The sequence below is a fragment of the Stomoxys calcitrans genome, chromosome 3 (assembly GCF_963082655.1).
Source record: "Stomoxys calcitrans chromosome 3, idStoCalc2.1, whole genome shotgun sequence".
In the NCBI taxonomy this organism is placed as follows: Eukaryota; Metazoa; Arthropoda; class Insecta; order Diptera; family Muscidae; genus Stomoxys; species Stomoxys calcitrans.
The window spans coordinates 91,094,236-91,120,261 of NC_081554.1; the positions used below are offsets into that span (position 1 = coordinate 91,094,236).

General features: G+C 38.7%; 3 protein-coding genes across 3 annotated transcripts; 1 reads left to right on the forward strand and 2 right to left on the reverse strand.

Moving 5' to 3' along the window:
- Positions 1-2,213: 2,213 nt before the first annotated feature.
- Positions 2,214-3,191, reverse strand: LOC131996063 (uncharacterized). Its single transcript, XM_059365509.1, has one exon. It carries the CDS (start codon positions 3,189-3,191, stop codon positions 2,214-2,216), a length of 978 nt encoding a protein of 325 aa, XP_059221492.1.
- Positions 3,192-11,073: 7,882 nt separating this feature from the next.
- On the forward strand, positions 11,074-20,099 carry LOC106087766 (thioredoxin domain-containing protein 17). The gene is made up of 3 exons (XM_059364989.1): positions 11,074-11,411; positions 11,501-11,582; positions 19,855-20,099. Exons 1-3 carry the CDS (start codon positions 11,267-11,269, stop codon positions 20,006-20,008), a joined length of 381 nt encoding a protein of 126 aa, XP_059220972.1. The 5' UTR covers positions 11,074-11,266; the 3' UTR covers positions 20,009-20,099.
- LOC106088382 (vacuolar protein sorting-associated protein 52 homolog) lies at positions 20,085-24,892 on the reverse strand. The gene is made up of 6 exons (XM_013253875.2): positions 24,057-24,892; positions 23,775-23,990; positions 21,265-21,420; positions 21,083-21,201; positions 20,907-21,027; positions 20,085-20,836 (listed from the first exon to the last, which is right to left on the reverse strand). The coding sequence occupies exons 1-6, from the start codon at positions 24,798-24,800 to the stop codon at positions 20,207-20,209; spliced, it is 1,986 nt and encodes a 661-aa protein (XP_013109329.2). The 5' UTR covers positions 24,801-24,892; the 3' UTR covers positions 20,085-20,206.
- Between the last annotated feature and the right edge of the window lie 1,134 nt (positions 24,893-26,026).

The following is a 26,026-nucleotide window of genomic DNA, read 5'->3' on the forward strand; positions in this document are numbered from 1 at the left end:
GTAACGCTGTGGCAACTACGAAAGCGACGACTCCATTGCCACCGCGTATTGCAAGGTGGTGGTTTAAGCTACAAGAGTTTGACTACACCATGGTACATCGATCCGGGGCGAAGATGACGCATGTGGATGGTATGAGCCGCAGTCCAACTTTACCACCGATTGAAACGGAAACGGTTGCAGACAAAGTATTAGTCATTAACACGAACGTAAACGATTGGCTTTACCAACTCCAAATGTCTGACGCGAAGCTAAGAAATATTGCCAAAGTCCTTAGTGGATGTTCTGCAGCAGACGACGGTGAATGTGCTCAGATACGAACGGATTACTTTGTGGAAAACGGAAGACTGTTCCGAAAGATAGGAAATTTAAAGCGAATGGTTATTCCAGAGAAAGTCAGATGGCGAATAACCAAGGCGTGTCATGATGATGTAGGTCATTTCAGCATAGAAAAGACTTTAAACCGACTACAGAAAGATTTCTGGTTCCCAAGAATGAGAAGGTATGTAAAATCTTATATCTCATCGTGTCCCGAATGCTGCTACAGAAAAGTTAAAGGGGGAAAACCCGAAGGTGAATTACATGTCGAGGAAATAATACCAATACCATTCAGAAGTATCAATATCGACCATTTGGGGCCATTTCCACAGAGCAAAAGAGGATTTCTGTACGTGTTGGTCATTGTATGCTCTTTTACTAAGTACACGATAATTAAACCTACAAGAAACACGAAGACTACTCCAGTTATCACAGCATTACAAGAAGTAATGTCAATCTTCGGTCAGCCACGTCGGATAGTATCTGACAAGGGAACAGCATTTACGTCAGTAGAGTTCCAGCGATTTATAGAAGTAAATGGCATTCAGCATATCCAAACAGCGGTGAGGACGCCAAGGGCAAACGGCCAAGCCGAAAGGGCCAACCAGACGTTTTTGAATGCTCTGAGGTGTCTAACGGATGAAAACAAAGAATGGGACAGTAAAATCCCAACAATTCAATGGAGTATTAATTCTCAACCCAATTCTACGTCGAAGTTCACTCCAAATGAACTTATCTTCAATTTTAATCCAAGAGATGTCAGTTGCAACCGAATCATCCAAGCATTGAGTGATGAACCAAATCTTGAAGGTACCCTACAAGACAAACGAGAACAAGCTGCTGCTAATATTAATGCTCAAAGAGAGAAATGGAAGTTACGATATGACACCCGTCATGTCAAACCAACTCAATATAAAGAAGGAGATTTGGTGGTTATCGATTGTGTTCCACAAGCTACAGGACAGTCACACAAGTTGGACCCGAAGTATAAGGGGCCTTATATCATCACACGAACATTGGGAAACGATCGATACCTCGTCAAGGATCTACCGGACTTAAGTTTAACCCAGCGAAGAAATTGCAATGTCATGTCAAATGACCACATGAAACCATGGTGTTACAGTAGCCCAGATCTTGATGCCAATTCTGATGAAGAGGACCATCCGTCTAGGGTCGACGAGGAGTCAGGAGAGGCCGAGTTGTCAACGACGGTTGACAGTTGTCATTGAGCCGCGAATGAGAGAAGACGTGTCGTGTATTACTGAATTTCTTTATTTCTTGTATTTTAATAAACACATACTTTTATATCAATAAATCACATTTTAAACATTAACTCGCAGTCTTGACAAGATGTTGGAGCATTTCCTTTGTCATTGCCAGGCTTTCGCATCTAACAGATACCGGCACTTAGGTGGGAACGCAATACCAAACATGAACCAACTTAGGGGAGTGGTATTGAAAACAATTAAGGATTTTGTAAGAAGCACGGAATTCCTAACTTAAAATTTTCTTTTGTTTTTGTGTTTTTGATGACCAATGTGAATATTTAATGTTTTTTTGTTTTGTTGATGGGCTTTTTTGGTCAGGTTGAGGATTTTTTAAATAAAACAAATCGTTTTCATTTTTTCTCTCGACGTTTCGTTGGTTATTTTTTCCAACTTCATCAGGACAGAGTTTATTGAAGTTCCTGTTTAAAGTGTTCTTGTATAAAGTATATGTTTTGTATTGCTTAGTTTTTTCATTTAGACTTACGATTAATTTTACATCTTCGTTGAATTACTTATATTACTATAAAAACTGGACACCACGACACAGAAAATATAATAATATAAATAATTGCACTTTGAGGGAAGTATATAAAGTCTAAACTTATTACTAATATCACAGAACAGTCGTTTTCAAGTTATTGCAATGGAATACTGCAGCTTAGTGTTGTCTTTGTCTTCTTTGGTGTTTATCGACTCTTTAAGTCTTTGTTGAATCCGTAGGCTCTCTAATGTGTATCGCTTGTTCTCTATTTTCTCTCTGTCAAGTACTCTTACTGTCTTAAAGTTTGCCGCATGTCCGCTCTCTTTTATATGTTGTGCTAGTGCTGTCGATTGTCTCCCTTTTCTTATGTCGGCTTCGTGCTCAGCCAACCTAGTGCCTAGTGTGCGTCTGGTGGTTCCCACATATTTTTTGTTGCATTTTTCTTGTTGATCTCCATCACACGTAATTTCGTATACGACGTTGCTTAGTTTGAGTTTGTCTGTTTTGGTTGTTGTTCCTTTTTTCCTGAATATTTGGTTTAGAGTTTTGTTTGATTTATATGCTGTTGTTGAGTTTTCGTCAAGTATGATATTTCTCAAAGATGCGCGGTCGGTAAGCTTAGGGATGTACGGTACACTGTAAAATTTTTTCGTCGTTGATGGTTTTTCTTCATGGGGTCGTTTGGATCCGTTGGTGACGTCGCGAATTAAATTATTTATTAATGCCATTGGATAATTGTTCTGTTTTAAAATTTGTTGTATTTTATTTATGTTGTCTGCTTTGAAACGTTCATCGCTTAACAGTAGAACTTTGTGGATGAAGTTCTTGGCCGTATTAATTTTCGTGCTGTGTGGTTGCGTAGAGTTATAATTAATCATTCTTCCCGATGCTGTTGGTTTCGCGTACCAGTTTGTTATTAACGTATTTCCATTTCTTATTATCTTCATATCCAGGAACGGTAACTCTGCACGAGTTTCCTTTTCTATCGTAAATTTTAATTTGTTGTGATACGCGTTCATTAATTTCATTATCGTTGTTTCATCTTTTTTGTTTATCACCGCGAACAGGTCGTCTACATACTTCACTATAAATTTTACCGTTATGTTCATACTCTGCAGTTCGTCCATTACGTCGTCCAAAAGGGTGTCAAGTACAATAAAATTTTCTTTTTAGAGGTTACTTTATAGTTTTTAGAGCGCACAACAAGCCGATTACTGGCTTAGGTGTATATCCATAGTGGCATGGGGCGTATTAATATCTGCACCCTCTTTTCAACCTAACCTAAACTCAGAGATTTGAAAGTGTGACACACTTAGCCCATGATTTTTTCCCGATGTATTTTGCCCATCTAATGCAATACCGTTGTATTTAAGATACCCTATCTCCGAAAAACAATTCAGAAACGGCTGAACCAATTTTCTTAAAATTTTCACTAATGGTGCATAATGATCCTGTGTTGAAAAAAGGGTGCTACATTTTGTAATATCTGAAGGGGGAGCGGACTCTCCCCCTTACCCTAATTTTCAGAAACGCCAGATCTCGTAAATGGGTGATGCGATTGAAGTGAAATTTTGTGTTCTCTCTTATAGTAACCTACAAACAAAAATTTGGTACTCAAATTTCGGATTGGGTACCTAGGGGGCGCCCCATCCCAAACCCTACCAAGTATATATAAACACCTACCACGATAATATGGGACTCAAATTAAAGGTATTTAAGATAAGAAAACGTATCTAATATTTAATTGTGGGACCAAGTGTTTGGGGGACCACCCCAACCCCCAAAACACCCCTAAATCGGACATATTTACCGACCATGGCCATATGGGACTCAAATGAAAGGCACTTGCAAGTAAAATACGAATCTGATATCCAAATTTGGGAAAAGTTTCTGGGAGTCCACCCCTTCCCAAAAACACCCCCCAAACAGGACTTATTTACTGATCATGGCTATATGGGGCTTAAATGAAAGCTATTTGAGTGTAGAATACAAATCTGATATCCAGATGTGGGACCAAGTGTTTGAGGGGCCGCCCATCCCCGAGAACATACACCAAAAAAGACAAATTTACGACCATAGCAATATGGGGCTCAAATGAAAGGTCTTTGGAAGTTAAGCACGAATCTGATATTAATGCTCGGGAAAAGTGTTTATGGGGCTACCCCACCCCCATAACACCACCCAAATAGGAAGTATTTGTTGACCATTGCAATATGAGGCTCAAATAAGAGGAATTTTAGAGTAGAACACTCATCTAATATATATTTTCAAAGCCAAGTCGCTGAGTGGCCGCCCCATTCCCCAAAACACCTCCTAAACCAGTCATGTTTGCCGACTATGAAAAAAAATTAAGCTCAAATGAAGAATATTTGGGAGTAGACTATGAATCTGACATCAACATTCGGGACCAACTGCCTAGGGGACGTCCCACCATCATAACAACCCCCAAGTAGGATGTATTTGCTCACGAAGATAATTTGGGTCTTCAACACCGTGGAGCTCGATATTCATAGTTTTTAGGGCCCATACCCCAAACCGGACATATTTGCTGGCTTTTTCAATAAGGGGTTTAAATGACTTTTGCAATAAGGGGTTTAAATGAAAGGTATTTGAGATTAGAAAACAAATTTGATATCCAATTTTGAGGCCAATGGCAAAATGGGGTTCAAATATTTGGGAATAGACCACATTGCTGATATAATTTCAGGGTTTAGTGTTTGGTGGACCACCCCACTCCCCAAAACACCCCTAAATCGGGCATATTTACCGACCATGTCAATGTGGGATTAAACGAATGGAATTGGGGGGTAGAGCAACAATTGATACCCACTTTCGGGACCAATTTTCTGGGGGTCTACCACTTTCCCAAAATTTCCCGCAAACAGCAATATTTTACTGGCCATCGCACTATGGGTCACAAATAAAAGTACTTGGGAGTAGAATACGAATTTTATATCCAAATGCAGGACCATGTATTTTAGGCATCACCCCTTCCCCAAAACACCCCCGAAAGGGTAGAAATTTTTCGGCCATGCCAATATGTGACTTGAATGAAAGGTATATGAGATTGGAAAACGAATTTGATAACCAATTTTGGGGCCATGTTTTTGGGGGACGCCTCATCGTGTAAACTCTCCTTAAAACAATGGCAATATGTGGTTAAATAAATGGTATTTGAGAGAAAAGCATGATGCTGATATTTTTTCAGGACAAGAATTTTAAAAATGGAGTACACCTTACATCCAAACTTAAATTCGTAGACCAAAAAAGATCATATGGGATTCAGATAAAGGCACTTATATTGCTAAACTATTTTTGAAGCGAAATACTATTTTCGTAACATGGTATTTCACTAAAAGCTCTTTAATTGTCGAAAATAAATATTCCAAGGAAAATTTTGTTCCATATAATGTAAAAGAAGGCGGAGCGGGCCCGGTCCAACATACATCAATAAGTTATTGCTCAAAATTTCGAATGTTCGTTCGTTCCACCGTTATCGAGATTTTGACAGACGAACAAACATGGTGAGATAAAGGTGATGCAAACACAATGAAGAGAATAGTATACCCAGGCTATGGGATTAGGTGGTAGAAGTTAAGCTGCTCTTATCAAATCAAAAGAAGATTGTTCAGATAAGCTTAATCTAACTGTTTTTCATTTTATATAATGCTTAGTAATTTGCCAATTTTGCTAAGTTCACTTGTAAAAACAAATTGAAACAAGTAAACAAGAAACAAGCCGGGCCGAATCTTATATACCCTTCACCATGGATCGCATTTGTCAAGCTTTTTGAATGACTTTTCCAATATTTGTATTAGTAACATCAAGTAATTGACCGATATGGTTGATAGAAGTCATAGAAAAATAGCACCTCCAGAATTGTAAGCAAATCGAGTTAAAATTGCGCCCTACAGTAGCTCTGAGTGTTAAATTGGTAGATCGGTTTATACGGCAGCTATATCAGGTTGTCAACCGATTTAGACACAGTTGTTGGAAACCATTCCTCAACGACATGTACAAAATTTCAGCCAAATAGGTTAAGAATTGCTCCCTCTAGAAGCTCAAAAAGTCTAATCGGAAGATCGGTTTATATGACAGTTATATCAGGTTATGAACCGATTTGAACCTTATTTGGCACAGTTGTTGAAAGTAAGAATAAAATACGTCATGCAAAAGTTCAGCCAAATCGGATAGGAATTGCGACCTCTAGAAGCTCAAGAAGTCAAGTCCCCAGATCTGTTTATATAACAGCTATATCAGGTTATGAACCGATTCAAACCATACTCGGCACAATTGTTGGATATCATAACAAAATACTTCGTGCAAAAATTCATTCAAATCGGATAAGAATTACGCCCTCTAGAGGCTCAAGAAGTCAAGACCCAAGATCGGTTTATATGACAGCTATATCAGGTTATGGGCCAATTTAAACCATACTTGGCACAGTTTTTGGATATCATAACAAAACACATCGTGTAAAATTTCATTTCAATTGGATAAGAATTGCGCCCTCTAGAGGCTCAAGAAGTCAAGACCCAAGCTCGGTTTATATGACAGCTATATCAGGTTATGGACCAATTTAAACCATACTTGGCACAGTTGTTGGATATCATAACAAAACACGTCGTGCAAAATTTCATTCCAATTGGATAAGAATTGCGCACTCTAGAGGCTCAAGAAGTCAAGACCCAAGATCGGTTTATATGACAGCTATATCAGGTTATGGACCAATTTATACCATACTTGGCACAGTTGTTGGATATAATAACAAAACACGTCGTGCAAAATTTCATTCCAATTGGATAAGATTGCGCACTCTAGAGGCTCAAGAAGTCAAGACCCCAGATCGGTTTATATGGCAGCTATATCAAAACGTGGACCGATATGGCCCATTTACAATACCAACCGACCTACACTAATAGGAAGTACTTGTGCAAAATTTCAAGCGGCTAGCTTTACTCCTTCGGAAGTTAGCGTGCATTCGACAGACAGACGGAAGGACGGACATGGCTAGATCGACAAAAAATATCGCGACGATCAAGAATATATATACTTTATGGGGTCTCAGATGAATATTTCGAGTAGTTACAAGCAGAATGGCGAAATTAGTATACCCCCTATCCTATGGTGCAGGGTATAAAAAAACTTATTATTATTACAAGCGTGAGCACTAGGTAGATGATCACAAAATGCAAGTCAACTTTTTTAACCGTGATTGCCTTCTGTTTTATTGCTGTCTTTGTTGAACGAAGTATGTGGGTTCAACCAAAGTTTACAGGTAGTTGGAATACCAGCAAAAGGACCCAGTTGTCTCTATATGTAGAAAATTAGGTTAGGTTAGGTTGAAAAGAGGGTATAGATATTAATCCGCCCCATGCCACTATGGACATACACCTAAGCCAGTAATCGGCTTGTGGTGCGCTCTAAAAACTATAAAGTAACCTCTAAAAGAAAATTTTAAGTTAGGAATTCCTTGCTACTTACAAAATCCTTTATTGTTTTCGATACCACTACCCTAAGTTGGTTCATGTCTGATATTGTGTCTTCACCTAAGTACTGGTATCTGTTGGACGCGAAAGCCGTGCAATGACAAAGGAAATGCTCCAACATCTCATCATCTTCCCCGCATCCCCTACACATTCTATCACTTGCCGCACCGATTTTACTTAAGTGTCATATGTGTCCCGATCGTCTTCTCACGATCTGGATCCCCCCCATAGGATTTTCGCCGTCCTACCGACCGTTTCGCTGTTCCACAATGTTGCATGCGCATTCGTCGCCCCTTCCCTCGGACTGCGTCGACCCGCAAGGCTTCAGGTTAACCAACTTTATTGACGGCAATCCTCTGGCCTCCACCGCCAGATTGTTTGCTCTTTCATTTCCCCTTACTCCGTTATGACCCGGCACCCAAACGATGCGGATTTTGCCATCCTCAGAGAAGGCATTAATCTAATTCTTACACTGCAAGACTTTTCGTGACCTTACCGTCCTGGTTGTTATTACCCTTATGGCAATTTTACTGTCGGTAAAGATGTTCACACTATACGTCCTCGCGTTAGCACCACACCACTTTACGCTTTCCGTGATCGCCCGGATCTCCGCCTGTAGGACCCTTTTATGGTTACGCAGTCTAAAACAGATCTCAGGGTTCTCAATGTAAACCCCCAGGCTCACTTTGTCCTCTAGCTTTGATTCATCCGTTTAACATCATCTTGCAGATGGCAATACTAGGGTTCCGTCAATCCAAGACTGTGCCGATAGCAGCAGCGCCTCGCACTCGACTTCAGGGTTCATCTCAGGTATCCGATCGGAAACCTCTTCCCTTCCTTCCAGGTTTCCTATCGTCGCCTCGATTATACCGCGATGGTATGAGCTGTTCCCATCCTCAAACCATTCTCCCATCGCCTTAAGTCTCATAGTCGCATTGGCAGCCTCACTTAATCTGTATGTCAATGGGTCGTATATCTAGAATAGTCTCCAGTGCCTTAGTTCTCTGAACCTGTTGTATGGTCCTTATGTTGCACTTTTTCTCCATAGCAGTCCACCAAACTACAGGGCGTAAGTAAGTATTGGTCTAATCAAGCTCCTGTAGAGCTAGTGGACTATCCTAGGATTCAGGCCCCATTTCGAGCCTACGGACCGTCTACATAGTGCCCAGCATCTGTGAGCCTTCTCAGTACGCTCCTGAATGTGACACTTCCAATTCAGTTTCCTCTCCATAATCACACCTAAGTATTTGACCTTGTCACATATCGAAATCGTATTATTGAGGAAACGTGGTGCTTTAAATTGGCCCACCTTCGTCGTCCTCGTGAACAGGCATATTTCAGTCTTCTCTGGGTTAACATTGAGACCTCTGGGTCTAGCCCAATCATTTGCCATATCCACCTGTTCCTTAGAATATGGTTTATCAAGTCTCTAAGGACCGGTATTGGTCTAAGGATTGGATCAGTGTGTTGCTCCGCACATTGTTAAAAGCCCCCTCGATGTCAATGCATACCGCCAGTGTGTAGGTTTTGGCAACGAAGGATTCTTCTCTTTTATGCACAACCTCGTGCAGGGCAGTCTCCACCGACCTTCTCTTGACAAAGGCATGCTGTATGTATTTGAGCAGTTCGCTGGATGTCATAGTCTTTATCATGGTGTCCACAATACGTTCCATGGTTTTGAGTAGAAAGGACGTAAGGCATATGGGTCTGTAGGCCTATGGTGTCGCATAACTTGCCTTGCTGGGCTTGGGTATAACATCACCCTTGCCTCCTGCCAGGCTTTCCGAGTATATGAAAGTCCTAAGCACGCTGTGAAAATTTTTGCCAGACGAGGAGCCATACAGTCTGTCTCTTTCTGTAGTAACGCCGGAAATATTCCATCAGGTCCGGGAGACTTAAATGGTTTGAAGCTCCTCAAGGATTCCTTCAGCCATCTCGTTAAGAGAACTGCGACTGTCGAGGGAGATTTTTGCGTTCGGAAATACGTTCTCCAGAGACTTAATGGCTGCCTTGCTGTCTGAGAAGATGTTTGAGTTGTTTACTTTCAGCCTGGAGGTCAAAAAGGTGCGTATACCAAATAAAGGGGCGATCAACACCTTTATTTTGGCGTACCACACATATCCCAGAACTGTTCTTCGTAGAAGAATCCTTCCAGATTTCTGTTTAGAAACTGGAGGGCAGGACACTAAAGCCGGGTTTCCACTAGAGTCCAAATCCACTTTATTTATTTCTCCAAAACCCGTTTCCACTTCGATTTATACGACAGCGTTTTTATTGTGATTAAAATTTTTATTGTGTTCAGCATTTGAATTGCAGTCAGCAATTAAGTTTATGAAACGATTTTATTAAATTACTACTAAATTTAATAATTTCGACAAGAAATTCTCAGGTGTTAAGAAAAACTGCTGCCCAAAAATTCCAATAGTAAGCGGTATTCAATGCAAACGCAGGGTTGCATTTGAATTTGGGAGGAGATCTCCCCTCAAATAAGTAGATTTGCTCACATTAAAAATGTTTTGGAAACCTCGTTGCAAAACACGTGATTTCCGAAATCTCGTCGCAAATATAGACTTGCTCTAAGTGGAAACATGGCCTAAATCCATTCTGGAAGACATAAATGGACTTCGTTCATCAAACTGTGTATACCAAATTAAAGGGGAGATCTGCACCTTTAATTTGGTGTATCACAAATATACCAGAACTGTTTTTCGTAGAACAGTCCTTCTAGATTTCTATTTTGAAACTGAAGGGCAGGACACTAAATCTAGTGTGGAAGCCATAAATGGACTTCGTTCAAGAAAGTGCGTACACCAAATTAAAGGGGAGATCAACACCTTTAATGCAAGTTGGCATGAAAACTAAAGTTGAAAAAACGTGCTGCCCAAAACTACCGATAATAACTGGTATTCAATGCAAATGCAGTATTGCATTTGAATTTCGAAGGAGATTTGCTGCAAATGCTCTCAAATAAGTAGATTTGCTCACACTGAAAATTTATGGGAAACCTCGTTGCAAAACACGAGATTTCCGAAATCTCATTTGCTCCAGTTGTGAATATGTTTTTAACTAACTCCTCTTTTTGTTCCTTCGTAAATAGAAAACTAATTTGAAAACTTTTACGAAATTACGCTCAATTGAAAAAGTTTGTGCAATATATACAAATAAAAATGTTCTCTATATATTTGACACTTTTTATAGCAAGTTCAAAGGACTATTTTTTGTTTAATGGAAAATTTTCAATATGTAAATATCATACCGCAGGTAAAAAACAGTATTTTCACACACCTATTAACCTTATCTAAGCGACTTACTAACAAAGAAGACCAAGCAGTACAATTGTACTGCTTGTACAATTTCTGAAATCTTTGCTTAACGTTTTTTATATGGAGTTTGACAGGTGTTCACGTGAAAAGCCGCATAGAGTACCAACCCTAGGGTAAAGAAAATTTTGCCAGAGGTGCATACTGCCCTTAAGCCGAAATTCATCCCTGATCAAATATACCTCAATGCGGTAGTTTGGCAACGCTGCTGCCATCTGACAACTTATTCAAGTAAAGAGCACATCTCCGTAAGCCAGTTTTTGCAAAATTTCGTTCAAAACGCATATATTAAGGCAATTGGTTGGTGATATTTATAAAATATCACAACGCCAACTATATACCACTAAGGCATTAGCCCGAGCCACAAGTGTAAAAGTTGTAGCAGACAACAAAATGGTCGTCCAACACAATGTTAAAGGTTATGACGAGTTCATTAAACTGGTGGGCGAATTGGAGGGATCTAAGCAGCCCATTCATGTTCTATTTTCCGGTGGAAAAGATGAAAAAGGCGAAAGCTGGTGTCCTTATTGTGTCAAGGGTAAATATACATCGAAATTCAACTGCATATCGATTTATTGGAATGTAATTGCGTTATAAAAAATTTGTTTTTTTATTCTCTTAATTTAGCCGAGCCGGTGATTCATGATGCTCTACCTAAATCCCCCGAAAATTCACATTTCATTCATGTTGATGTTGGAGAGCGGGCTTAGTGAGTATATTTGAATTAAGTTAAATTTGTTCGTCTTTTTGGTAAATAAGCGCATATGATGATATTTATTACTATAGTGTCGCAAGTGATAAAGAATGCTAAAGCGCACACATTCAAGTTTATGACCACAGTAGATTTTAGCCATTAGATAAGCACGAGTAAATCACACTCAACAACTATAATTTGAAATTATGAGTAGTTGTGGTTACATTTTTTTATTAAGAAGTTGGCTATATTCTTTCTGCTAGAGACTCATACAGCCTTATTGTTAAATAATCCATATACACATTGTTTTTATATATGAACCACATGTGTGTAGGCCTACTATTACTTAATTCCATCTACAAAGGGTGTCAGTCTGGGTTGGATATACTTGTTTGCGAATTTTTCAAAAGTCGTTTTATAACTAACGTTATCTAGAGCTTACGATGGATCAAGCGTTCCGTAGAACGTTCTATATAATGGTTGGGTTGCAATCTACAAAGCTAGTTTTCGAGCTCATTCTGATGCTCGGCCGTGAGCAAACTTTTAGTTAAATTTAATTTCAATTTATTAGCTCTATAACTATGCCAATCATCAAAGTAGTAGACCATTTCTATCTAAACTACTGAAAAGAGAATTGATTTGCGTCTTCAACATTAATTCGTTTGCTAAGTTTTGTATCCAGGTACCCTGCGCCCAAAGAGATCCGGTAGTAAGTCGAGTAAGTTTGGCTGTGCAGGTGAACAGTTGACGTGTCGTGTGGTTTTTATTCACACGAGGGAAACAACCAAATTTGACACGTACACTGACTGCATAGCACAACAACAGCTTTGCATGCCATCACCGCACATATTTGCCGTGGTTTCAACCAGCCCAGGCCATGTGATAGGACGGTCCTTGTGGCACTGGACCTATCGAAGGCAGTCGACACGGTCAGCCATGTCAAATTATTTGGGGACAAAACCAACACGTCCCTCCAGTCAGGCCTGAAACGCTGGGTCGCGAATTATCTGTGTGGTCATATATCTCCGGCACTGTTTAACCTCTGCCTATCCTCCATTCCACCCCCTCCAGATGGCGTAGAGGTCGTATCATAGCGGACGATTGTACGATCATGGCATCAGGCCCCCACCTATTGTTGACATCTGCGATAGGTTGTACGTCTACCTCAACGAACTTGCCTCAAAATTTTGCTGCAAGAAATGTTCACTACAAATACGCGTGAGGTGAATACTGAGCTGACTGTGATGGTCGATAGAGAATGATTCCGACCATCAAATGTCCCAAAATACTTGGCGTCACATTTGACAGCTCTTTCACATTCTCCCCACATGCCACAGCAATTTGGGATAAAGTCTAAAGTCACTTGCTGGTAGCACTTGGGGTGCACACAAAGAAACCTTGTTGACCACGTACAAAGCAATTGGCCGGTCTGTGGTAAGTTATGCAGCGCCAGTGTGGTCACGTCAACTTTGTGACACGCAGTGGAATAATATTCAGATCTGTCAGAATGCCGCCCTCCGAACTGCGACGGGCTGTCTCCTTAGTTCTCATGTGGACCACCTCCATCAGACAGACAGCGACAGGCTGTCTCCTCAGTTCTCATGTGGACCTGCATCAGGAGGCAAAGATCCTACCAGTGCGAAGACATAAATACATGCTGTCTCAACAATACCTTTTGGGCTATTATCGCAGAAACCATCCAAATCGTCATCTTGTGGATAGATATCCACCGCCCATCAGCCTTAAGGTAGATCTACATGATCTAGAGCGTGAGGTTCAGCTCTACAAGAGAGAACCTCTAGATCAAGCGGCATGGAGAACGAACGCCTCTCATTGCACTTGAAGAAATTGACCTCCCCCGGCAAACCAGAGTGGTTCTGGATCAATTACGTTCCGTCAGATGCAGCCGCTTCAACTCCTACAGAGCAAAGATTGATGCCGACGTGCAAGATGTATGTCCCGATTGTAACCAGGGACCGCACGATACACGTCACCTGTTTAAGTGCCCGGCCAGACCCAGATCCCTGTGGACGCACCCCATCTTAGTCGCAGAGATCCTGGATCTTGACATTCAACAGAATCAACAGATGAAAGATAGCATACAATAAACTCCTACAACAACAACAACAATCCCATGGCAGCCGTTTGCAAGTACCGGATTGACCCGATGGAGTCCTTCATCGGCAAGGGCTGCCGCCTTAGTGTGCAACACACTGCTACGACAAAAAGAACATCAAATTTGATACTATAAACGTTTCGAAATATGGCCTAGTTAGGCTGCGTACGCCTTTTGTATTGCCCAAATTTATTTGAAAAAAGTATATAGGTAAATAAACATCCTTACGTATAAGCATCCAGATGTTTAGTATGCATATTGGATTATATGGATGTTATTAGAGTGGTTAAAAAATGTTAAAGTTGTTTTATAAGTAGCCTGAAATCTACTTTACTACGTTGTTATGTTGTGTTGTTATGTACGTTGTTATGTTGTGTTGTTATGTGTACTCGTATATGAAAAACACTTTTTTCAGTCAATAAAATACCTTTGAACTCAATAGGTTATGAGCCCAGTCTCGTAAAAAAAAAAAATATTTTTCACAAGAAAAGAAAAATTGTGGATTTTTTTTTTCAAGAAAGAAAGATATGGAATTCACCAAGAATTTGAAGCCGCTATCAGGTCCTGCGGATTGGCCTATATGGAAAAGGAAAGTAAGGAATATTCTAGACTTCTATGAAGGCGCTTTAGATGTTATAGACAAGAAAGTTGAAGCACCACTTCCTTTGCAAGATGGAGCTACCGAGTCTCAAATTAAAGAACACAAGAAAATAGAGCAATTTTTCCGTAAAGCAAATTGTTATGCGAAGAGCATAATTACCAACACGGTCACGGATGAAGTATATCAGAAGATTATGGATAAAGAGAATGCCTACGAAGCATGGAATGCGTTAAAGAACATTTATGAAGCTACATCAAAAGACCAATTGTTTAAAATATGTTCAGACATGTTTTCTTTTGGATGGCAAGATAATCAAGATGCTTCGACACATATTGCGAAACTAAGAGGTTTATGGGATGAATTAAATGCTGGATTGAGATCTAAAGGAGAAAATATATTGCCAGATATGCTCTTGGTATGCAAAATCCTTCATATTCTTCCACCGTCTTATGAAATGTTCCGCTCTAGCTGGATGATGATGACAAGAGATATAGACAAATCCATAGATGAGCTAATTTTACAAATTTGTCTCTATGAAAGAAATTTTAGGAAAGATTTCGAAGATTCAGGTAACAATCAAGAAGCTTTAATGGTAAAAGCAAAGAAAAATTTAAAGCAAAAAAATGTTAAACATTCCTCAAAGAAGGAAGACGTTTGTCATTACTGCAAAAAGAAGGGGCATTGGCTAAAAGAATGCAGAAAATGGATTGAAGATGGTAAACCATCAAAGAAGTCGTGAGCGTCGTCGCCGTCTACAAATATTAATGTTGCATTAAATATTGAAAGTGATACAGATTGCACATTTAATTCCAGTGAAATTTGGTGGATTGACAATGGAGCTACGAAACACGTAACAAATTTATATGAGATGCTTTCAGACTTCAACAATTTCAATGAGCCCCAAATTATAAAAGCAGCTGGAAAGGAATCAATAAAGGCTTATGGTAAAGGAACTATCGAAATAATTTCATTTGTCAAAGGCATGAAATTAAAAATTAAACTCGAGGATGTTTGGTATGTACCAGATATTTCAAGAAATTTGTTTTCGGTACTTGCAGCACAAGATAGAAATCCAATAAGCAGTTTTAATTCAACAGTGAAGGAGTGTTGGTTGTCAGTGAATAACCAAGTGGTACTGCATGGAAGTCGTTCAAGGAATGGAAGCCTTTATAAAGCATCAATACGACCAATAATTCCAAAAGTTAAACAAAATATATGCATGGCAGTTTCAGATAATTCTATGCTTCAACTTTATCATGAAAGATGGGGACATCAAGATATACGTCATATAAAAGAAAAGTTGGAACATGAATTTGGCATACAAGTTAAGATGAAACGAGAAATTTGTGAGCCATGTGCTTATGGAAAATCTACAAGAATACCGTTTGGAAATAGAGAAACAGCAACATCGTGTGGAGAACTTATTTCAGCCGATATTTGCGGTCCCTTCCAAAAATCTTTTCAAGGGTACAAGTATCTCATATTATATAAAGATGATTTTTCAAAATACAGGTATGGATACATAGCTAAAGAAAAATCCGACGTGGCTATTACACTCAAGGAAATGCTAGCCCACGCTAAAGCACAAGGTCATTCAGTGAAAACTTTTCTTAGCGACAATGGGAAGGAATTCAACAATAAATACGTAAACGGAATTTTAAAAAGTTTTGGTATAACTCACAAATTAACTGCACCCTATACCCCGGAGCAAAATGGTCGATGCGAACGTGACAACAGAACAATAGTTGAAATGGCAAGAACGTTCAAATATGCAAACTCAGAAGCAAATTTCCCAGAATCGATGTAGGCAGAACTAATAAAAACTGCAATATACGTTTTGAATAGGACATCGAAATCTTCCATATCCAGCATGAGTCCTCATGAAGTTTGGTTTGAAAAGAAACCCAGAATAAACCATTTGCGCATAATTGGTTCGAAATGCTATATGCATATTCCAAAAGAAAAAAGATCAAAGATGGACAAGAAAGCCATGAAAGGGTACCTAGTCGGTTACGACGGTGATGAGAGGGACAGGGTTTATATACCAGAAAAGAGAAGTGTAGAAGTTTCAAGAGACATAAAATTTGATGAAAAAATTCAAAATTGTCAGAAAAATTTCATAGACGACAAAAACGAATCGAAGGATGTATCAATAGAGAAGAAGGATATGAACTTAAAGGATATGTCAAAGGATTTGAATTACAGTTCATCAAATGAATTAAGCCTTCCAGCCTTCCTACAAAAGAACCAGGTTCAGAATATGACGAGGATATAAATGAAGAAAATGAAAATAGTTCAGACATACTTCAAATAGAAAGGAATCAAGCTGAAAGTAATAATCCTGTTGTACCAGCATTATCTGAAGAAGATCAATCATCTTCAGAAGAATTCGAAAGGGTTCCTGATAACACTGTATCGACGAAACGTTTTAGAGAAACTGATTCCGAAGATGAAGAGCCGATATACAAAAGATTGCGAGAAAGGTCTCTTATTCAAAATCAAAAGTATAAGGATTTTGTTATGATGGTACAGGAAGTAGAAAGCACCATTGAAATACCAGAAACTTATAAACAAGCTTTGAATTGTCATGAAAAAAATGAATGGATCAAAGCAATGGAATCCGAAATTGAATCACTACAGGAAAACCATACATGGAATTTGATAGAGTTGCCTCCAGGTGGAAAAGCTTTGCCAGGTAAATGGGTTTATCGACTAAAATTAAATGCTGATGGTAGTATAGATAAATTCAAAGCAAGACTAGTTATCAAAGGGTTTAAACAAGAAAAAGGCGTTGATTATAATCAGACCTTCAGTCCAGTAGCAAAAATGAATACAATAAGATCACTGTTAAGTATCGTTGCAATCGAAAATCTCTGCATGATGCAGTTCGATGTAACAACAGCATTTTTGTATGGTGAACTGGATGAAGTTATTTACATGGATCAACCTGAGGGCTTTAATGATGGTAGTGGACGTGTTTGTAAGCTAAATAGAAGCCTGTATGGACTGAAACAAGCACCTAGATGTTGGAACAGAAGAATGGGAAAATACTTAGAAAATGAAGTTAAAATGAAAGCAAGTTCAGCTGATCCTTGTTTATATAAAAGAGAGCAAAATGGAAATAAGTTAATACTTGCACTGTATGTTGATGATGGCTTGGTCGCAGTAACAGACAGGGAACAACTACGAGAATTTATGGATAATTTGAAGAAAGAATTTAAGATAACAGCAAAGGAAACTAGTTATTTCCTTGGCTTGGAAATTCAAAGAACACAAGATTGTATCAAAATAAATCAACCGGCATATGCAAAGCGCATATTACAAAAATATATCTTCTCCGAATGCAAAGCAGTTTCTACACCTATGGAAAAATCCAAAGACAATTGCAAAAGAGGAAATATTGTAACGGATTTTCCATATAGACAAGCTGTAGGTGCTTTGATGTATCTAATGATTGGAACAAGACCAGATTTAGCATATAGTGTTGGCTATTTATCAAGACATCTGGAAAATCCAACTCAGGAGGACATTATCAAATTAAAAAGAGTGCTCAGATACATATCTGGAACACTAAGCTATGGCATCAAATACGAGAAGCAAAAAGAAAATGGCTTGAAGTGCTACAGTGATGCAGACTTTGGAGGCTGTATAGAGACAGGAAGATCTACGTCAGGAGTAGTGGCTGTCTATGCTGGTGGTGCCATATCTTGGTTAAGTCAAAGACAAAGAATAGTGTCAACATCAACTACAGAAGCCGAAATAATAGCTGCAAATGAAGCTTGCAAAGAATTAATTTGGCTTAGGCGGTTGTACAATGAAATTTCAAATTTAAAGGAGACGCCAGTATTATATATAGATAATAATGCGGCATTACGATTGACACAAAATCCGGAATTTCACCGAAGAACCAAACACATTTCTATCAAACACTTTTTTATCAGGGAAAAAGTTTCTGAAGGCAAAATAGAAGTTGCGAAAATTTCGACAGAAAATCAATTAGCTGATATGATGACAAAACCACTGTCCAAGACACGTTTGGAAGCCTTATGTACCAAAATTAATTTATTTTAATTTTTTTCAGTCAATAAAATACCTTTGAACTCAATAAAAAAAATTGTTTCCCAAAATTTTAGCACAATTGGAAGATGTTAACACGTGATGCTGGCGCCTCAAAGTTTTGAAAATCTCTACTTTTTGCGGCTTTTTGCCGACTTTGGGGACTTCGGCGACCCATATCTCTGAAACGGCTAAAGCTAATTGTTAGTCAGTCAGTCAGGCTAAAGCTAATTGTCAGTGTCGCACAGTGGCACGCCGTTCGAACTCGGCTATAAAAAGGAGGTCCCTTATAATTGAGCTTAAACTTGAATCGGACTGCACTCATTGATATGTGAGAAGTTTGACCCTGTTCCTTAGTGGAATGTTCATGGGCAAAATTTGCATTTGGTCGAACACGTACCTAATACTTAATATCGACTTCCTGAGCCCCTGGAAGCCGCAATATTTATCCCATTTGGCTGAAATTTTGCATGTGGTGTTCTGTTATGACTTTCAAAAACTGCGCCAGGTGCGGTCCAAATAGGTCCAGAACCTGATAGCTATATCCCATCTAAACCGATCTCCAGATTTGACTTCTTGAGCCCTTACAAGCCGCAATTTACGTCCGAATTGGCTGAAATTTTGCACGTGGTGTTCCGTTATGACTTCCAACAATTGTGCCAAGTACGGTCCGAATCGGTCTATAAACTGATATAGCCCCCATATACACCGATCTCCCGATTTGACTTCTTGGGCCCTTACAAGCCGCAATTTTTGTCCGATTTGGCGGAGATTTAGCATGTAGTGTTCTGTTATGACTTTCAACAACTTAGCCTAGTACGGTCCTAATCGGTCAATAACCTGATATAGTCCCCATATAAACCGATTTCCCGATTTGACTGCTTGAGCTATTGAGCAGAATCCATGGTGGTGGGTTCCCAAGATTCGGTCCGGGTGAACTTAGCACGCTTTTACTTGTTTGTAATGAAACCCAAAAACATAGATATAGCTCCCATATACATAATTCGCACGATTTACACTTCAAAAGGCGTCGTTGCAAGAATTTTTGGCGAATTTGCTTGAAATTTGGTATGGAATGTTGTATTACCCATCTGAAAGGCTCTGCCACGGGCAAAAACTTTAGCCGTTTCAGAGATATGGGTCGCCGAAGTACCCAAAGTCGCCAAATTGCAAAAAAAAAGAGTTTTTCTAAACTTTGAGGCACCAGCAGCACGTGTTAACGTCTGCCAATTGTGCTCAAATTTTTGGAATCTTAAAATCTGACAAGATGAAACTTTTTGGGGTTTTGGCGCAAAAAAATTTGACATCGATTTTTTCCCTTTGAAATAGAACCACCCTAAGGTGTTATATACAGCCCAATTCTAAAAACTCCCTGGGAAGAAAATCCCAGGCAATTAATTTCTCCTGGAATGAAATCCTCCTATTCTGATTGAGCAGGAGGTGGAGTATATAAAAAGCTAGGCCCAGTTTATAGCTTCTCTATATTTTATACCTATATTTTCTTTATATTTCAGTTGGAAAGATTTGAACTGCCCATTCCGCAAAGACCCCAACACTCACTTGGTTTTTCTGCCCACATTGCTGCGTTGGAAATCTCCTCAGCGTTTGGATGGAGAGCGTTGTTCGAATAAGGATTTGGTTGAAATGATGTTTGAAGATGAAGACTAAATAAACATAAATGGCAATAGGCGGAAACCCCATACCTATATTATACATATTAATAAAGTTCTAATATTTTGTATAATTGTACATTAAATAATTAGTTTATTTGTTTATCAGAAACCCCCGTCAAAGAGTCATATACAATTTATTAAAACTACTAATGGAATACACAGTGAAATCTAGAAAACAACGTACTTAAATTCCCTAATAATTACATTTATATTTTTTCATCTCCACCATAACCACATGGATATTTGTAAGTTGGGCCCTAGCATTTGGTGTTAATAATTTATGGAATCTGTGATAATATTGCACAAGGCTGGCCAAAGCCAATTGTAAGAGCTGGGAGCCGGTCAGTAAAGAAGGGAATGATAATAAAACTTCACGATTTAATTCCTCCAATGACTTTTTCCAACTTGTGGAGAAACTAGCAACCAACGAAAGACTTCTGCGTTCTTGTTTTCGCACTTCATCCATCTGTTCTTTCTCATACAGAGGTTCACATTCCTTGACAAAGTGTATAATACCACCGAAATGTGGTGCCAATATCTCTTCGACATATTCAGCACTGCGGGCATTGAGTTGTTCACGGAATGCCTCAGCTTCTTTGGAATTATCGCGAGTGTGTTCCATAAGAACGCCCAACACGAGGTCATAGTTATTTATCAGATAAATTAGTTGTTCTTTGCGATTGGGGAATATGGCAGCCATGCGCAAAATGAAACATTCAACTTCGTTTTGTAATTCGAGTAGAAGGCGGCTGACCAATTCATTGGGAAAATGTTCCGAAATGCCGACTATGGCCGCTGAGAATTCAGCATAACGGCGGGTGATCTAAAACAAAGGGTCAAATAAAACCAAAATTCTTTTACCAACCGTTTTAAAGAATGTTATTTGGACTTACATAATGCGGTCCCATTTCCTTGCTGAATTTGGTAGGATCACAGTCCCTTATACTTTGAATATTCAATCGAAAAACATATTCAAATCTTGGCCAAAATACCGCTTGCAAGGAGTCCCAATATCTGGCGCAATCAAATAAAATTAAATTTCGTTTAAACACACCTTTCTCATACTCACTTATCCAATGCTGGCACACATCTTTTGTGACACATCAGTTGGTAGCGGAATATCAGTTGAATACATAAAAACATGGCTATTGTGTCAAAGCAGTCTTGGATACTGGTCTCAAGATTTTTCTATAAAATAAAATAGAGTTTTTAGTTTACAGCTTTATGGTAAGAGCTTTATTTATGACTCACTATCATCAGACTTAGCGTTTTGCCCATTATTTGATTGAATAAATCCTGGGCTTGGGCTCCTCGCACCATAAAAAATTCGGTTACAAAAAGATATTCACGGCAGGCATTGTCCACCAGAGCATATTGTTCCGAGCGAAATAGAGCCTCAAATGTATACTGCAAAGAAAGAGAGAAAAGTAAACAAATTTTGCGAAAACACATTAAAACAAAGATTGTTTCCTATCTTTCTATATCTCCTAAAAACTGTCTATGCTTTAATGGAGCTGGATATAAATAAAATTTGATGGGCTGCTTATCTGTGGTAAATTCTTGTAAACCCTACAAATCAACTGGAGATGTTATATCCTCTCCTATTCCAGAATTCGGCATTGTACCACGGAGCTCTTCGAGAAGGTATTTAGGAATCGTATTTTAACCAGCAAACTTGCAAATTTGCCCTTGAACATTCCATTAAGGAACAGGAGCAAACTTCCAATGAGTTCTGTCCGATTCAAGTTTAAGTACAGTGATGAGATCAGAACAAGATGCCGCAAACGAGACACCTCTTTGGGGAGAAGTTTTTATATGGCATAGTACCTCACAAACCTCTGCAGCAGGGGATAACCAGCACTGAACATTTTCTGGTATTCTCGCCCGGATTTGAATCCAGGCATTTAGCGTCATAGGCGGATATGCTAGCCTCTGGGCTGCGGTGGCCTGCTACACTTATATGCTAGGGTTTGGTTAGGCTTAAAAGATCGTGGGGATATTGATCCGCCCCGTGCGCTCTAAATACAAAAAGTTACCTCGAAAAAGAAAATCCATGTCAGGAATTCCGTGTTATTTACAAAATTATATGCTAATTATGTAAAAAACTTGTTGCTCTCTAGAGTTCAGGCAGGTGTATGGGTTAAACAAATACGATATTCTGGAGAGACCTTTCCTTATTGAGGACCTTAATAAGATCTTTCCTTCCCGCACAGACACGCATGGTCCGGAGGAGCTCGCATTTAGCCCATGTATAAAAATGGATTTAACAGGGATTAAAGTGTAGGCGATTTCCTACACTCCCATTGAAAATCAGGCTTTAAACATTTACGTTTTTTGCTGTAGCTTAGAAGCTTTTGATTTTTAACAAATATCAAAAAAAAAAAAAACAATATTTTCAAAAAAAAAACAGCTTTGACTGTTAAAAATTGACTTTTTCCTTCTAAATGCACTGGAACAGAGTTTTTTATTGACTAAGAGATTTATATAAGCTCCTAGACGGTTGTAGCATTTTGAGGCATACATTTTGCCATTTTGCAGGAGTGGCTACCTGGTAAAAGTTTTTTTCGGGCTATAGATAGCTGTGAGGTTAAGCTGGAGCTCGGGCCATCAACGGTAGGTATCCTTACACTAAGTGCTGGCTAGATTTATTTATGAGTACAAAATTTTCTTTTGCGTACTGCGCAAAAGTCCAAAAACAATATTTTTAAGGCCCCAGAGCTGTCTCAAAAAATGTTTAACGTTCATATGTAGTTTGAGTACCGATTTGGCTCTTGATTCAAAATGTCTAATGTCAAATTTGCATTCCACTCGAAAATGTGGCTACAACAACAACTCTTAAATAGTTGTCATTTGCCTATTATATTGTCCTGATTGCTGTAATGGCAGCCCGAATGATTTGGTATTGCGGCGGCAAGACATCCAATTCAAGTTTAAATTTCGTTTTCTACTCCTAAATACTTTTTGGGCGATTTTGTGCAGTGGTTGGCTGTCGGCACTTGGTCGATTAGTTGGATAACAGATATGTACTATACTCCCATATTCGATATTTGAGATTTATATTGCCATAATTAAGTTTTGTATCCACTAAAAGGGTAGGTCCAGTTCTTCAGAACACTTGTCGGCGCATTAGAATTTAAAATTCATACTCTACGCTTAAAGCTACTAACTTGCGGATCGTTTCACACAACACGGGAATGAGTGTGTTTGGGTATAAAGATAGTCGGCTGCTAAATACTTGGCCACAAATTACATTGTCAAATACGTACTCTACCCCCAAATACCTCTTATTGGACTCCCTGTTATAGACATCAGTCTGTGAGCACTTAAATTAAATTCGAATTTAACTTCCAAATTCCTTTCAATTGATTTCCGCATTGTTCTGATCGGTCAAATGTTAGTTTTTTTTAATTATTTCTTTTTTTCTGTGCAGATGACACAAAATTGAAACCAGTGATGGGCACACTAACACGTGTGCACATTATTTCCAAACCCATTGGTCTACGTTCTTGTGTACGTATTCGCTCATCGCTGCACTAATTCCCTAGTTTTCGTAAAATTCCTATATTTGGTGACTACAAGGATCGCCACCACACATGAAAATGTGGTTAAAACAAAAACTACAAGGATTAAAATAGAAATTCGCTTAAATAGGCGTCCGAGATCTAACGTTTTTTGCTAAGTTACCATGAAAAAAATATACCAAAACTCGTATCAGTTTTGCATGTTATTCAAGACACAACATGTAACATAGCTCAACTCACCCTATTCTTCATCTGTGCATGTGGTACAATTATTGGTGCTTCCAACTGTTGATTGAGAATTTCGCCCCTCTTGCCAATTGTGAAAATAGTACTTTTGTGTTTCAAACTTGTGGTCTTGGCAAAAAGACCCTTGGAAACATTGTCCTCTATACCCATCAGATCATCTTTAGTGCAGGATTCTTCGAATCTCAAACTAGCCAAACGAGATGAATAGCTCTGCAAAATAATTGTTAATAGAATTCCAGTCCATTTCAAAAAAAAAAACTCCACCCCATTACTCACCTTGAAATAGCTGTAATATATTTTACTCATGGTATCAATGTATTCGTTGCATATCTCCTGAGCCACTTGACGCTCGTTCGACAATATAAACTCAAAGAAAAACTTATGTTTCAGCATTGCATTTTGTGGTATTTGATAATTTGTCATGGGTCTGCGAAATTTGTAGATTTGTTCCAGCATGTATTGGCGTATTTTTGACATTGCTTTCAGTCGAAGTTTGTGCAAGACATCTGCCACATCAGTTGTGGCTTTAGATTCTTTGAAACTCAGTTCCTTCACCAAGGACAATTTGTGATTTAGAATATTCAATTGCTTTTCAAATTCCTTCTCTGTGACTGGAGTTTCCATAATGGACATAATCATTTCTTCGGACACCGCCATGTCTTCTATGAACTGTGACAATTGTGCCTTCACAGATTGGCGGTTGGTCAATTGTACCGACATTGCAACAGATTTCTTTTGCAGTTGAGTGATTTCCGTGCTAATGTTGCTTAGAACACTTTGAAAACTCATGAGCATGTTTTCCATACGTTCCAAAACATCATCACACTCGCCAATTTGGTTGTGTAGAGCAGCAATGTTTTGAGATTCTTTGATATAGTCTTCGATGCTTTTATTCTCCACCTCCTTAAACTCCTTTTCGATTTGTCGCGAATATTGACGTAAATCAGTGGTGTTTTTAAGAATTTCCCTTACTTCTTCATTGTCCAATTGCTCTGTGAGATTGGCCTCCGTTTGAGCCATGGTTTTCCAGAAGTAAACAACCCAATTATGTACCAAAAACCAAACTAATCCTTGTTTTTTGTGAAAATGTACTTTCGGTTGGATTGTCACAAAACAGCTGGCTAAGAGTTGCCAACCACAGATTGGTAATCTAAATTCAAAAACGCTCGGCATATTCATTAAAGAATCTATGGGGCACAAAGACGTTAAGATTTATCTTTTTCTCCCAATTAATAAAATTAGTATAAAACCTCGTTTACACTGGCTCTGGCTCGATCATCTGATTTCCCTTTATAAAATCAGCTGACGAGAGCCTTAAATCCGGATTTACTGAGCAGTGTAAATGGGGTTCAAATAGTGGTGGGCACACACACTCACAAATGTTAACACCTAGCGGTTATATTCTTGTGAACATTCACTAAAATGTGTGTGTTATCAACTGCTAGTCAGACCCATTTGGATAACTAGTTCGCTGTGATGTCTCGTATCTCCCAACAAAAACCGAGGTAAAAATCTTGGAGCGATGTAGGAGCTTAAACCCTGTTCTAACCGCTTGGAACTACTAACTAACGTTGGTGGTTGACCTCTTCTATTTACAGCCCCCCACCAATTGTCTGACTCATGGTACAATTAAGAGGTAGTGTCATTAGCACAACAACAAAAATCTACCCCCAACAAAACTTCCTTGATTGGCAAATGCCGTTAGTGCAAATGTGAAAGTGGTTTTCGAATAAACGTTGTTTTACAATTTATTTTCTTCAAATGAGATTTAAAGTTGTATTTTCATCATTATAACACTGTTTTGTTGCTTATGTGTGTAATATCGGATCAAATAAAACACCCTTGTTTTATTTACCCATTAAGCGGATTTTCTCGCTTAGTTTGTATGGAGAACAATTCTATCCCCGATTAGCTAAGCAGCTAATCTTATTGCTGCTTACTATCGCCGTTCATTTAAACATTTGTGTCATCATTCAATCTGAATGACAAAATTAAAAGAGGAATAACGAAACACATTTTTTCAATGATTATAAGTTCTGGATTGCAAAAATTGATTAGGATTTTAATAAAATCACATTTATGAACTCCGAGAAACATTTATTTAAAATTGAAATGACTTAATTTGTTTGTTTTGTTAATATTTGATAATTTCAGTGCTGCCAACGACGATTAAAGTACAAAGCATTTAGCGGGAAGAGCGTTTAATTTATCCATAAGCTAGCGAAACCGCTCGGCTGGTAAATAAA